Source organism: Dipodomys merriami, unplaced genomic scaffold (assembly GCF_024711535.1).
Source record: "Dipodomys merriami isolate MVZ:Mamm:240054 unplaced genomic scaffold, mDipMer1.0.p SCAF_2, whole genome shotgun sequence".
In the NCBI taxonomy this organism is placed as follows: Eukaryota; Metazoa; Chordata; class Mammalia; order Rodentia; family Heteromyidae; genus Dipodomys; species Dipodomys merriami.
Window position 1 is genome coordinate 71,336,919 of NW_027203381.1, and position 15,075 is coordinate 71,351,993.

The 15,075-nt window shown below is 40.6% G+C and overlaps 1 protein-coding gene across 16 annotated transcripts in view; it reads right to left on the reverse strand.

Annotated features, from left to right (window-relative positions):
- The window catches only part of Kalrn (kalirin RhoGEF kinase), a 611,632-nt gene that overhangs the window by 533,522 nt on the left and 63,035 nt on the right, over nt 1-15,075 (reverse strand). For 3 of the 16 annotated variants that reach the window (XM_070030025.1, XM_070030023.1, XM_070030021.1), the window contains exon 1: nt 13,767-13,952. The exons of 12 other annotated variants lie outside the window; for them this stretch is intronic. In XM_070030025.1, coding sequence (XP_069886126.1) covers nt 13,767-13,833 — 67 coding nt within the window. In that variant the 5' untranslated portion in view covers nt 13,834-13,952. Of the gene's footprint in view, nt 1-13,766; nt 13,953-15,075 lie in introns of those variants that run through there. One more of the 16 variants, XM_070030033.1, reaches the window with a different exon arrangement.

Consider the following 15,075-nt stretch of genomic DNA (forward strand, 5'->3'; position numbering starts at 1 on the left):
CTTATACTACATGCCCAGAATGTGAAGAGCTGGAAGCTCATTTAATGACTGCCACAGCCAGATGATTCTAATTATCTGAAGAAGAAAATTGAGGCTCGGAGAGGTATATTTAACTATCATGAATTAGATGAATCAAGAATTGATTTGCGGGGCATAGTAACAAGCACACATATAATCCTAGCTACTTGGGACATAATGACAGGAGGATGACAGTGTGAGAATGGACAAGGCAAAACATGATTCCCTAACTAAAAAAGCAAAAAAAGGACTAGGGGTATGGCTCAAGTAGTAAAACTCTTGCTTAGCAAGTGTGAGACCTTGCCCTGAGTTCAATCTCTAGTTCAATCCCCACTGGGGGGATGCAAAGAGAAATGTGGCAGTGATTTCTATGGAGCCAAACAAAGTTCATGGTTGAGTCTCTGATCTATTACAGAATTATTACTCCCAGAAGCTGAGAATGTGACCAGAGGCAAAATACCCTAACCCTCTATTTGTTACTTGGGCTAACTGTAACATTTCCTTCAAGGGTAAGACTGAAATGTAATTGGCCAAACAGTATGCCTGTACAAAGGTTTCCCATTATATATTCCAAATATTCAAGATATGGTTAAGAAGATGAAAAATAAGCCCAAATAATTAGTTTGGCCATGTCAAGTTTCTTAACTTCAACCTTTATAGATTTAGAAAGAGACTCACACTGAACAAGTTCTCAGCCACCATGTCCAAGTAGAGAAGGGGTTTCTTGCTCTCTTAGAGCTGGATTTTCCAGCCTTAATGGTCAGAGCAGTCCCCACCTCTTTTATTCCTAATGATAATGCTGCTCACATCCCTCTCTAGCCCCCCACATCCACTGGAGGCTCCCTGGCTGCCCTTTCTGCTGTGCCAGGCTGGCTTCTCCAGCCAGCCTGGCCCAGCCTCCTATGGAAACAGCAGCACAGGCTGTGATTCTCTCCCTGAGGCACAGAAGCCAACACTAGGATTCTAATTTATTTATGTGGGTGAGGCAGCAGGGAAGAAGGGGGATGGGAAAGGACGGGGGGGGGGGAGGCATAGAGAAGTTGTGGTGGGCCAGAGGCTGGTGGAAGAAATCTCTATAACTTCAACTGTTTTTAACCACACTGTCTCTAACTGGAGCCCCCTGGGTGAAAGGTCTATGTACTACCAGGGATGTGAGATTGAAACCTTAATTAGTCTTCAGGCATTTGGCTATGTTCATCCTGAAACTTCCAGCAAAAAAAAAAAAATGTGGTTTCCATTACTGTGTCACTGAGGGACTTGTACTGGGATTGTGATCATTAAAATGAAAACACTGATGAGTAAGTAATGCCATTTTGTCTCCAAGACTTACGTCCTTCCTCCATCCCTGGCCCTATGCTTTATTTTGAGACAGGCTTAAAATAGTCTATAAAACATGGAACTCATTATCCCATCTAACAGATTTCATTTCACATGAATGTAGATTAAAAGCCCCATGCCAGTTCTTCCGCCTAGGTTTCTAAGGAAGACACTCCTCCTGCCTTCACCCTGCAGAGCCCATTTCTGCAGTAGCAGGGGAGAGCCAGGAGGTGCCACTTCTAATTCCTCTCAGCTCCATGGTAATAACAAGAAGGATGGAGAGAGAAACACAATCTTGCTGTTGGGGCTTCTTAGAAATCTTGTTAAGAAACTTAAAAGGCTAGAGACATCTTCAAATCCAGAACTTCTCCTGTCTGCCACCCTCAATGCTTTGAGCACATTTGAAAGAGAATATAATGGAACAAGGTCTCTACATGGAGGTTTTTACCCTGGCTCCACATCTGAAAATGCTGTAGCAGTTTCAAACATCTGTCACTGGCCCTTCCCCCGGTTGTTGGGACTCAGTTTTCTCATCTCTCATTTTGCTGAGGATACAAGTGTGCAGGTAAAACAAATAAGAAAAACAAACCTCTTTGCTTACCATTGATCTCTCCTGATATCATCTCATGATGATCACTTTTCTTTTCATCTAATCCAGCCTCAGCTTTCTCTAGTTACACCTTTTCTCTGAATCTCTAGAGTACTTGTACTGAATTTAGGTTCTTTTTCAGATAAAGCCTCACACTTTTGCCTAGAGATAGCTTCAGATAGAAAAGCACCAACCTTCACCTCACAAATAGCTGGGATTACAGGTAAACACTATTAGTCTGGCCTCTATAGCAGCCCTTGACTCCACTGGGACAGAATTAATCTGATTTGGGAAGTCTGAAAGTTGTGACAACAGAGAATGGATGATCATGGACTTTAGTGAAAAGCCCAGTAGATTTCTTTCCAAAGTAGAGCTCAACACCCTAACATCTTGTAGATAGGTAATTTTCTCAGCCTAGAATGACTTTTCCCCTTGCTCTATCCATATGCTTAAAGGTCTGAATACTCACAATGTCAGCATACATATTATTAAATACACACTGATCTCCTGATTTATCAGCCTATAGCCCAACCCTTGTACAGGTGCTGCCTCCTCTCCATGGAACTCAGCGAAAGTTTTGTACAAGAGAAGGGAGAAGGGCCTGGTCTCTTGATGGCACTGACAGTCCTCCCTGAGCTGATCGCCATAGATGTGCATAATTACAAAGAACCCAGGTGATCCATCCACTGTCCCTGTACCTTCTACCCATGGATCCTCTTTGTATTGCTCCAGTTACCTCATCTGTACGATGAGAATGGCACCTTAAGGGCTGGAGATGTAGGTTACCAGTACTGCACCACCCTAGCAAGCACAAGGTCCTGAGTTTAAACTTTCTCAGTATTGCAAAAAATAAATAAATCTAATGAGAATACCCCCTTCTATATCACAGGGTTGCTGAAGATTTGAACAAAGCAAAGCAGGAACAAATCAAGAACTTGAACTATTATCCTGCCCATGTAATTGTAACTCCTCTGTACAGTATGTTCACAAATAAAATTAAATTAAATTTAAAAAAAAAGAACTTGAACTACCCCACCTCTCTAGTCTCAGCCCATAACATTGTTTGCTAAAGCACCAAGGCCATTCAAAGTTCATTTTGTTGCTTTGTCTTTATTCTACTTTAAAAAATCATTTTCTAAGTATTCCTCTTTTCTTCCTCTCAACAGAGGAAGTATCCCCTCCTCCAGTCTATCACTTCCATCTGCACTCTTTATTCAGTCCATTCCTACCTCCTCAGGCCACTGCTGCATTTTATGGCACTCATCCTAGAGGCTGTAAATTCATCTGTTGCTTGCATTGTGTATTGTGTGCCTCACTCTCTAGAATGCAGAGTTCATGAAGCCTTCATGCTTTATTCATGCTGTGCCCCCAGCAAATAACACAGGCGTGCCAGGACTCACTGTCAGCATTCAAGGACTATTTATTGAATAGATTAATACAGCCGTTTCTGTTCAGCATTTTTAAACTTCTGTCAGTAGTCCCCTCTAAACAGATACGTACAGACTTCTCTTCTTTGACAAAACCATCACTTGACCCTAGCATTCCACCAACCACCATTCTATTTTTACCTTGCATTTTCTGACATATTTCTCAAACAAACAATATGTGCTGGCTGCTGCCTCATCCTCACCACCTCCTCCCACTGCAATCTGGTTTCCCTCATCGAGGCACTGAGACAATGCTGCAAGTAGTCACCAATGCCTTCTGTCACCAAACCTTCAACTCTGCGCATTTGTATATAGAGATCACTCACTGTCCCTTTCCTATTCCCATGAGATTGTTGTTCCTCCTACCCTTAAGAAATACTCTTCTCTCTGATCCTGTCTTCCTGTGTCAACACTTTCCAGAAACGGTCTATATTATTCTAGATTTTCTCTGTACTGTCTTCCCTGAGTTTCACTATGACTCAGAATCATGCACCTCTTTCTAGAACCAGACACACTGAAAATGCATGGAGTAATTGGGCATTCTGTGATCTAAAACACAAATGTTCAACATCCATAACCCAATACCTTCAACCCAACTCCCTGCTTCAGACTTCTAGTATAACTGCAGCCACTCCACTCCTCCAGCCAAACTTAAACATGGAGGCCTCCACCATCCTTGAATCGGAGAATAGGAGACATTTCTATTACTCCCTCTGACATTACCACCCACATCCCATTCTTCCTTCCTTTCCATAGGCTTACCCTCCTACTTTTAAAGACCATTGCCAGCATCAGTGCTCATTTCCCTACGACTCCCTTTCCTTGTCCAGATACAATCAACTCCCCCAAATCTTCTTTAGCTGTGTATCCCTTTCAGCCTTCTCTGTGCTTCTGTCCCTGCCTTACTGATTAGAATGCCCAACTCTACCTTCTTTATCCTGTATGCCTGAGCTGAACCATCAGATATTCTAGAAAAACATGTTTGTCTTCATATACAGCCTTTGTTGATTTTGCTTAATAATTTTGTTAAGCATATTTTGTCCATTAGTCTCCCCTTAGACCATGAATACTTCTTTGTAATTCTAGCACTTAAGTTCACTCCCTGATACATGAGTATTGTTCACATTTTTTAATCAAAGCTACTATCATGCCACCATTTACTTATAACAATGACACATAAGCAAGAGTCTTCACAAAGTGGCCTCAACCTCTCTCTCCAACCTCAACTCTTAGCACACAGATGCTCTTGGCAACCTGGTTAGTCATCACTTCCCCAAGCACATGTACTCTAGATTCTCTGACTTCCAGGCTCATAATTAAATACTGCTAATATTAAGTGGTACTAAAGTTTAACTCTGTTCTCTTTTTATTCTGTCGCTATTATTTATTCTGTTATTTCCCTCACTAGATTGTAAAGCTCTATGAAGACACTGTCTTCTTCAACAATGCATTCAGAGAGCTCCAAAGACAGTAAAGCATATTGTTGAATGAAAAAGCATTTCTTCAGATTCTCATTTCTTCTTTTTGTAGATTAACAGCACTCACTTAACAATTGAACATAAAATCATACCTTGTGGTATGACATGGATCTATTGTGTTACTGGTACACATTTTGTAGATGTGTCCACAGAGAACCATGACCAATTAGAACCAGAAGATACCTTGCTTACAAACAATCCATTATTGAATAAAGGACTACAAGAGACTCAAAGGTTTCTGTCAGTTCTTGGCCCTTTAAGATTTCAGAGTTTGAATTGGAAGGTCCTGAGAGCAGAAGCCCTTCTCGTACCACTAAACATCCTTGCAATATTGGGTCCTTCTTTAGTATTACTACAGGCACGAATAACAGCACAATAATTACTGTTTCACAGTATCTTTGATAACAAACCCTCTCTATACCACAAGGTGAAAAATAACCATATCACTCATGCAGGAAACTTAGCTGGCTTTCTGACCATCCAGGAATGTACTGCCACTTGGCCACCAATAATAATTAAATAAGCCAGAAAAGCAGGCCCTGGGAGGCCATGCCATAGCAGAGGAAGCAGTGCTGCTTTACTGTTCTCACATTGTGATAACCTCCACCCCAGCAGATGGAAACCTTATACCAGGACCTCACTGGATAGCTATCACTATCCTCCCTCCCAGGACTTGGCCTAGATACACCTTGCCTGGTGATCTCGTACTACAGATGATATACCACAGTGATATACTCAGCCATCTTCCATCAGGAGAGACAGTTTAACATGCATCTAAAGAGAGATGGATTGGGATCTCCCACCTAGATGATAGAAACTCTAGGAAATATTTATCTTAGATGGGAGTCAGGAGTCCTGAGTCTTAGCTTTTCTTTTTGGAGCTATGTGACTTTAGCTAGGTTCTTAACTTCTATGAGCCTATTTCTCCCATCTATGAAATAGGAACCAATGTGACCTATCTCAAGGAAGCATCAAGGGCCCAAAGAGGCTAAGATATTTGGAATTATAAAACCATCACTAGTCTCTTTTTAACTCTTTAACAATGCTGTAGTGATCCATTATTCTCTGAAGACTCCAGATATTCTTAGTCAAAATTATTAATTATTAATTATTAATTAGGTGTCTAAACGATGGCTGGGATATGGGCTTACCCTCCATAACAAAGCTCCCTAATAGCTACAGAAATCGAGGAGGGCAAGCTCACATGTGCTAAGAACTTATCAATACCAGGCACTAATCACACTCCTGTGGCCACATATCTTCAGTTCTCACAACCAGCCCATGAAGTATGCACATGAAGTATGTGTGTGAATCATTGACCACTCACACCCAAATACCCACATCTCTAAACAGAGTTAAAGTATGACTAACTATGAAGCATTTTCTGGAGAACATAGGGGCCAAGAAGTTTAGAAAGGGAAGAATGTGGGTCATCTGTAAGAAAGGGGCGCTCTAGGTATTTTAAGAGGAAGCATCCAAAAAAAAAAAGAAAATTGCTGGGGTAGGGGAAAATCAGGGCATGGTTTCAATGGAGTCTGTATTGAGCCCATTGGGAAAGTGATTTTGTGCCAAAAGCCAATTAAATAACTCTAAGCAGTATGTATTTGTAACAAAACTAAGTTAAAGTAACTTATGTCCCCATTATATGAAGATTCAGCTCAAGTGGAAAGGTGATTACAACCAAAACTCTTCTCATTAGAAAAAAAAACACAGAATTGCCTAATAAACTTTTCATACATATGCTTGTCTATTCCTTTATCACTCTTTCTACCAAGGATGGAATAAGACATAAAGGTAGGCCCATAGAAGACACACACCTTGTTGGGCACACACCATGCCAATGATTAACAAAAATAGAGCAAGCTGTCTCATGGTGAACATCTAGAACCCATGGCAGGCAGGCAGGGACTGGTCACAAGCAGATCATCTAAACAGACAACAGGTGTGCAATCAGAAGCCAAAGATTTGCAGATAGCTTGGCAGCCAGCAAGCAAGCCAGAGACAAAGCATTTGTCAGTAAGAGGACTCAGAGGCCAGGAAGAGTCCACAAGCATAGGAAGGAGGAAACCAAAGAGGAGGTTCCCAGAAATTAGGAAGCTCTAATGACCAAGGCTATATGATTCAATTGTCTTTTTTTGGAAGGTGGGGATAGTACTGGGGTTTGAGCTTCATACTTGCTACACAGATGATATACCACATGAACCATCACACCAGCCTGTTTTGGTTTTGGTTTATTTTTCAGATAGGGTTTCATGTTTTGGCCTAGGGACAACCTCAGACTACAAAGCTCCTACCTCTACCTCACAATAGCTGGGATTACAGGTATATAGATGGCCTCTCATATATTATAGGTATATATATGGCCTCTCCAGCTACCTCTTGACCCTGAACTCCACTGAGGCAAAATCAATCTTTGGATCAGAATGTTTGGGAGGTCTGAAGAAAGAATGTTTGATCAAGAATTTTAGTGAAAAACCCGAGTAGATTCCAGGCCAAAGTAGAGCTCAACATCATAAAGTCTTGTAGGTAGGAAGGCTCCTACCTCCCTCTTTCCTGAAAGAAAAGGATTTTTCTTTCTCTGATTCTAGCAGAACCTGGGAAGCACCTACCTATTACCTAACATGAGTTGCAATTGGACAAGTTAAGAAAAGGTTCTAACATTTACACAGACAAACCACCACCCTTATCTCCAAAACCCAAGGCAGCCAGAGCTGGGAGCTATAAACCCAAAAACAAGCTGCGGCCAGAGAATCTCCTAGGACAAGGTAAATTTTTCTTCTGGGGCATATAAAGGAAAGTCAAAGTTTAGGAACTAATTGAGAATGCTTATAATTTCTAAAGAAAGTTTCATCAATTATGCCCAGAGGATTGTGTTCTTTTACATTTTGTTCCTTAATACATTCCTGTGTTTACTATTCTCTTATAGTGACTGTATAATTTGTTTTGTTATTTTGCCCCAGAGTTTTTGCTTTTCTTCTCTGGCATCATATAAGGTAGTAATGTAGCTCCTGACCTAGCTACCATTAAAATCACTTGCAGAGCAATTCAGAGATGCCAGTGCCCATGATCCTTCTGGTGATTCTAATTCAGCTGCCGGGATTGGGAATTGGAAGGAAGAATGTAGGCATTGTTCTTTCTGGGAGATCCCAGATACTTCATGAATACAGAGGGATAATAACCAGCTGATTTCTGTTCTAGTGATTTGTGGTAGTCCCAGGAAGAAATCAGCAGCCAGGAACCTGTTAATAAATTCAACATATTTTCTGAGGGGTGAGGAACATCCAGCTTACAGGTTGTATAAGGTCATGGGAATCACTTGGTACATAATAGGACAGACATGTATGCTTCTCGTCACCCAGATGCCTAACTAATAATTTTTGCGAGCCTATGAATAATGTTATAAATATTCAAATTTTCTTGATAGCAAAAAACTTTCCCTATGTTTTATAGACTTTCCAAATAGCCATTTTAATACTCCTATAATCATTTTTACCATATCCACTTCCTCCTATACTGCAATTCTTTGATATTACTTTAAATTGACTTCATTTTAAAATCATTTATTTTGATTTTCTTTGTGCTAGTACTGGGGCTTAAGAATACTAAAGGATCTCTTGAATTTGTATGCCTAAACTGGCTTCAAAGCTCAGTTCTCAGATCTCACCTCCAGAGTAGCTAGTATTATAGGTATGAGACACTAATCCCCAGCTAACATATATAAGAATTACAGTAATAGCAATAATAAAAATAATAAGAAGTTGGGGATAATAGCATAGTGATATTAAAAAGACCAGAACTTCTGGAAAAGGCCTTCAGAGAGCAGGAAAGGAAGGGTACATTGGTCCAATAAAGGGATGAGAGGAACAGAAGCTTAGAGATGAGTTAGAGAATAATAGAGGAATGACAGGATGAGGCACAGGTACAAGTAGCATAAGCCTGTGTCTTTAAAAACAGTGGGGACAGAAGGAAAGGACCTGAAGGGTACAAGCTTAGAGAACAAAGAGGTTGATGAAGTAGACATCTGGGGTCAGAGATTATAGAATGACAGGTAGAAGTATATAAAGGAGGCTAGAGGTGGGAAAAAGAAGAATAAGCAGGGCTGAGAGGGTCCTCACCGCAAAGGATAAGGGTGGATGCCCAGCAGAAACAGGCACTGGGAAATATAAATTGTTCTCCAGTCTATACCAAGAAGTGGCCAGTGACACCAAGCAAGTGATACCAAGCAAGTTCAAGTGACACATGTAAACCACCAAAAAATACCTCATGAACCAGTAGTGGCAGAGGTTCTGGCATGCCGGGAAACAAACAAGAGGCTCTAGGAATAAAAATCACCAGTCTTAACGCTAGATCACCTTGCACCAGAATCAACTCCAAATGGATCAAAGACCTGGGAGTCAAAGCAGACACCCTGAAAATTACAGGAAGGAATAAGAGAAAGCCTAGGTCTCCTTGACACAGGCCGAAATTTTCTTAACAGAGATCCAGAAGCACAACAAATCAAAGAAAGGCTGGACAAATGGGACTGCATGAAGCTGCAGAGCTTCTGCTTGGCAAAGGACATAGCTAGCAAGATCAATAGAAAGCCAAGGATTGGGAGAAAATCTTCACTAGCCATACAATGGACAAGGGTCTCATATCTAAAATATACCTGGAACTCAAAAAAATTAAATCCCCCAACAACAAATCCTCAAAGAAACAACTGCCCAATAAATAAGTGGGCTAAAGACTTAAAGAGAAACTTCTCTGAAGAGGAAATAAGAATGGCCAATCAACATATGAAGAAATGCTCAACCTCCCTAGCCATAAAGGAAATGAAAATCAAAACAACATTGAGATACCACCTCACCCCAGTTAGAATGGCTAGAATCAAGAACTTTAATAACAACAGATGCTGGAGGGGATGTGGACATTGTTGGTGGGAATGTAAACTTGTTCAATCACTTTGGAAAGCAGTATGGAGGTTCCTCAAAAGACTCCACATAGAGCTCCCCTATGTCCCAGCAATCCTACTTCTGGGCATTTACCTAAATGATCACAAACAAGGCCATGCTAAGGCTACCAGCACAACTATGTTTATTGCAGCATTATTTACCATAGCTAAGATATGGAGCCAAGCCAGATGCTACTCAGTAGATGAATGGATCAAGAAAATGTGATAAATATATATACAATGGAATTCTATGCCTCCATCAGAAAGAATGACATTGCCCCATTTGTTAGGAAATGGAAAGACATGGAAAAAATTATATTAAGCGAAGTAAGCCAGGCCCAAAGAAACATAGGTTCCATAGTTTCCCTTATTTGCAATAACAGTACATGTGTAGGACAAGCAGAAAAGACCAAAACCTATAACCAGATAAGATGATGGTAAGCGAAATGAACCCCAAGATAGGGACACAAATATCTCTTTTCTTTCTTGCTATTGTTTCTAACATATTTATAGTGTACCATGTGATTTTTTTGTTGCTTTGTATGTTCCTCCCCCACGGTATAACCCCTATTTTCACTGTATTTGATGTCAGTTCCTTGCATCTTGTATACACACTTCTCTAATTCGGGGAAGGGAAGGGAAAAAACAAAATGCTTAAATAAGGATACAGTTTGGCCCATTGTAACAATGAGATGTACAAAACACTATGTTGAAAATGAACTTTACAACTTCGGTGGGGGGGTAGTTATGGAGGGAAGGGAAGGGATGGTAGGGGGAAAACAAAGGAGGAGGCAACAATGCTCAATAGGAAATGTACTCATTACCTTGTTCATGTAACTGTAACCCCTCTGTACAGCTTTTTTACAATAAAGACCATACAAAAATGTCTTTCACTCTTCCTTCTTCACTACCAAAATGTTAGATGTAAATATAGGACTGCAAACCCCACCTTCCCTCATAGGACCCCATGGATACACCAAAAATCAACAATTAGGGCAGTATTACTTCTCTTATGCGCTTTGTATGCATGATCTCTTTTCTTTTGACAGACAGTCTCCATCATGCCAACATCTATAAGCACAGACCACAGTCAACAGGGCTAACAAACACCCAGTAACACACACCATACACACCAAGTTATTAATGAGAATAAATGATCAAAATAAAATGTCTGGTGATTTGGCATTGATTATCACATAAATCCTTGCCTAGGGTTTAGTAAAACCTTAGAAAACAATGCCTTTTATTTTTTTAATCCTACCATTAGTGGAACAATGATGGAGGAGATGAAGATTCATCTGCAATCAGCAAATGTACCTGCTACTTCTTTATAAATTTTATTTCTGCTCCATGATGTGTTAAGGTTTCTTCCCTTTTCCTAGGTGTGCCAAAATCAGATTCATCTCTCCTCCAGTCACAGCCAAGCAGATGATTCAAGCTGGCACACAATTTGTCGATTATTTCAATTTCCTGGGCTAAACTCATAATTTTCCACCTCTTCTTGTCTTGTATTCTTCCTTCACTTACTTGAGGCCTGAAGCTTTCAAAATGATGTGAGACAACAATGAGAGCAAAATGACATATAATCCTGAAACAAATAAAGCAAGTAAAATTCTGTTATCCTAGAGATCTAACAGGTATTAGCTAACTGCACTTGAAGATGGGTTCATTGTCCATTCATTCATTCTTTGTTCATTCGTTCTACAAGTATTTATGAAATATCTCCCAATGAGCTAGCTCGGTCTGTAAGGCATATTGTTTGTCTAGGCAGTATTAGCTAACATTAGCTACTAAACTTGCTATATACAGATACTTTTTTAACATAAATGTGAGTATACACACATGGAAATGTACAATACTGCAGTATAACTGGGTAACATCACCACCAACACACAAACACCGAAAGTCTGAAATCAGATAGGATACACAGGCAGGAGCTGCTAGTAAAAAGCTTCGCATTGAGGGAAATCCCACAGACAGTTTATATTAAAGCCACAAACCTTCAAGTTATTGTAGCCCCATATGGTGACCAAGCATAAATAGAAGGACACACATTTCTGAAAACCCACTTTTGCCATCTGGAAGAATCTACAAATCCATTGTGCAGTACACTTTCACAAGGACTGATACATAAATGTCCCCGAACATCTGTGATATTGATATTATCAATATTCAATCTTTCAGATTAAAGAATCAAGGACAATCATTTACTCATTCAAGGACATTTAGAAAGCAATGCAGCTAGAATTTGAACCAAAGTTTACAATTCATGGATTCAAGCATTTTATGAAAATCGAAAATAAATGACTGGTATAGTGTATACATTACCATCTAGTTTCTTCTTAAAATTAGCATCACACGCTAGTTTGAATCTTGCTTTAGTTCACATAAATATATATTTTCTCTAAGCCTCTGGCAATTCTTAATTGAACTTTTTTCAACTCCTAGTTATTACATACCACCTGTTCCTGTCTTTCCCGGGATGCTGATAGGAGAGTAACAATTAACTGTCTTGTTACTAAAACCTAAACTTTAGAGGATATTTTGTTCATGCCAGGCACTGAGATAATTACTTAATGTGTAGTAAAGTAGTAAAGAAGCCCTTACAGCAATTCCCTAAATTAGTACTACCACCATCTTCATCAATTCTTTTTAGGAATGACAGAAAGCACATAGAAGTTAAATAACTTGCCTGAGATCCACAGATAAGGGGATGATTTTCTTCCCTTTTCTAGGGGAGTCTATGACTCCCCTCTATCTTTTTTTTGCACACATCTACATTTATTTGGGTTTTTCTTAAAACTGAAGGAACATACTATTATTATTACATCCTCATTACATCTAAGTCTGGGTCCCATGAGTCTGTGTCTCAGTGCTAGTGAAAGACTGCATTCCAAATGTGCTGGTTTGGTTTCCTCCATGTTTGATTTCTTTCCTGACAAGGACCCTGGTTCACCTGCTCTGAGCAGCTCTCTGCTTCCAGCTGACTTCCTGTCACACCTAAGACTATCTCTGATGGAAATGAACACACCTTGGGATATGTAATAGGGCTTTTCCCAGGACCATTTTTTAAATCAGGAGTTTGGTCTCACTCTTGCCAAAACTTCTTAAAGGAGTCCAAAGCTCTTAAAAAGAACGTTCAACATTTTTTAAAAAATCAATTTCTATACAAAGTTCACAATGGCTTTTCTTTAGAACACAACATCTAGATTTGTGTGGGGATTTTGATCACATTAATAATTGATGGTGAAATTTATTAAGATCAAGATTAGCTTAAGGCATAAAACTGGTTCTCTTGTGTCTTTTCACGAACCACTGAAAGACTTTGTGCTAACTCTGACTGAAATCAACAAAGATAGATATCCTCTGGACAGGTTCTGTAGCTCCTGAGAAGCAGGAAGAGAGGAACTTTGCCTTTACTAAGCCCTGAGTGTGCACACTAGCAACGATGTTATGATTTATATGCATGAATTAAATAAGAACTACCATACCAAGTAGGTCCTGCCATGCCCATTTCACATGTGGGGAAACAAACTCAGAAAGGCCACACAAATTCTCCTAATGGTCACAGTGTTGGGTAGTAAAACAGCTGATTTGAGCTTGCATTGCCCTACCCCAGCTTCTTGCTGCAAGGACTATTCTCCTTCCTGCACCACTTCTCTGATGCTCAGTGGAGAACCTGTCAAGGCAAAGGCTTGTCTCTGACCACAATCCTGAGCCTGATGAAAACCCAACAAAAATTGTGATCCTGACATACAGCTGTTCCCCAGATTGCTCTGTGCTCTCCATTCCCAGCTGAGTCACATATGTTCCCAGAAAAATGGTCTTTACTTTCCATGGGTTTGCTATTTACTGCTTCATTCCTTCTGTCTCTTTTTGCTCCAACTCACTTATCTGCTCTATCCTTCTCTGCGTCTCTATGCCTGTCTCTCTCTCACACATACACATGCATACATATATGCACACATGCATATACACACACATCAGCATACACACAACCATGATACCTCGATCCAGCAGCCGGAGCAAACGGAGATACCAAAGATACCACTGGTCCCAGAAGCGGTCCGTCATCCCACCCTGAACTCATCCTTCACAGCCAGTCCCCTGGGCAGAGCCTCATCCCACCACCACCGACTCGAGCAGGCCAGAATCACTGGATGGTGGGCTTATACGCAGCCTCCTCTAAGCAAATGCCTGCCTGTAAAGACAGTCCTCCCACACAGAGGCTGACTGTGACGGGAGCCCGTTTCACAGCAACAAAGGAACAAGTGCAGAACAACGCCGTGTGCAGACCGAGTCTGCATGGACCCAAGGGGAGGCTGGAGATGCGGGGGAGGGAGTCAGAGAGGGCTTTTGCAAAGAGGTGAGGTTTGAGATAGTCTTAGGAAAGAAAAGCCATGTTTTAAATTTCATTCCAGTATCTCCCACTATCCCAGCTTCTCCTTCCACACAGAAGCCAGTAACATCCTAGGGTAGAGACTGGAAAGCCAGATGCTTAAACCAACAGTCCAGAAGGCCAGGAGCCTGATTGCCTCACTGTGAGGCTCTCAGTACTCCTCCTTCAAGAGTGCTAGAGCCACAAAATCAGAAAAAGGCTTACGATACTTTCTTCATATATCCATCCATGGATCCAATTAGAGGACAGGCAACATAGGCTCTGAGTTCCTATAATCATTAGTTCAAATTCTGGTTACAACTTAACACTTCCTATTTTTAAGCAAGCTACTTCAAATCCCTTGGCTCAAATGTCCTCCTCTGTGAACCTATATTTGTATCACATTATTATTATAGGGCTCAAAGGAGTAATACAGGAGTAATACAGCATTCCTGGTATTCCACTTGGCAGACTGTAGCAGACTGAAGGTTCTCCCTGACCTTCCCTTCCCTGATCTATCATGCCAGACAGATCCTTAGTATCTCACACTTCCACCGGGTCCTCACCCATGCCTTTGATTCTGTACTTCCTTTCAGCAGTACTCCCTCTCACTTCCCCTCTCATCAAGGCAAAAGCCATCTAATTTTTTCAAGAGCCATGGAATCCAAGTAGCCTTCCTTCATCAATTTTCCTTTACCTTCATTTTCATTTCACTTTCTTGTGTATTACTAGACCATGAACTTCATGAAGGGAGGAACTGCTTTTCAATCATCTGAGTCCTCCAAAGAACCCAAGTACTATATAGTACCTTGGATGCCACAAGTACTCAAGTGACTGCTAATTAAATCAATAAACAAGCAAATGAATCTGGGTACCTCAAATAGTTCCATTTGTATGGCAAGGAAAAAAATGGACTCTGGGTCTTCAGCTCCTGGCCA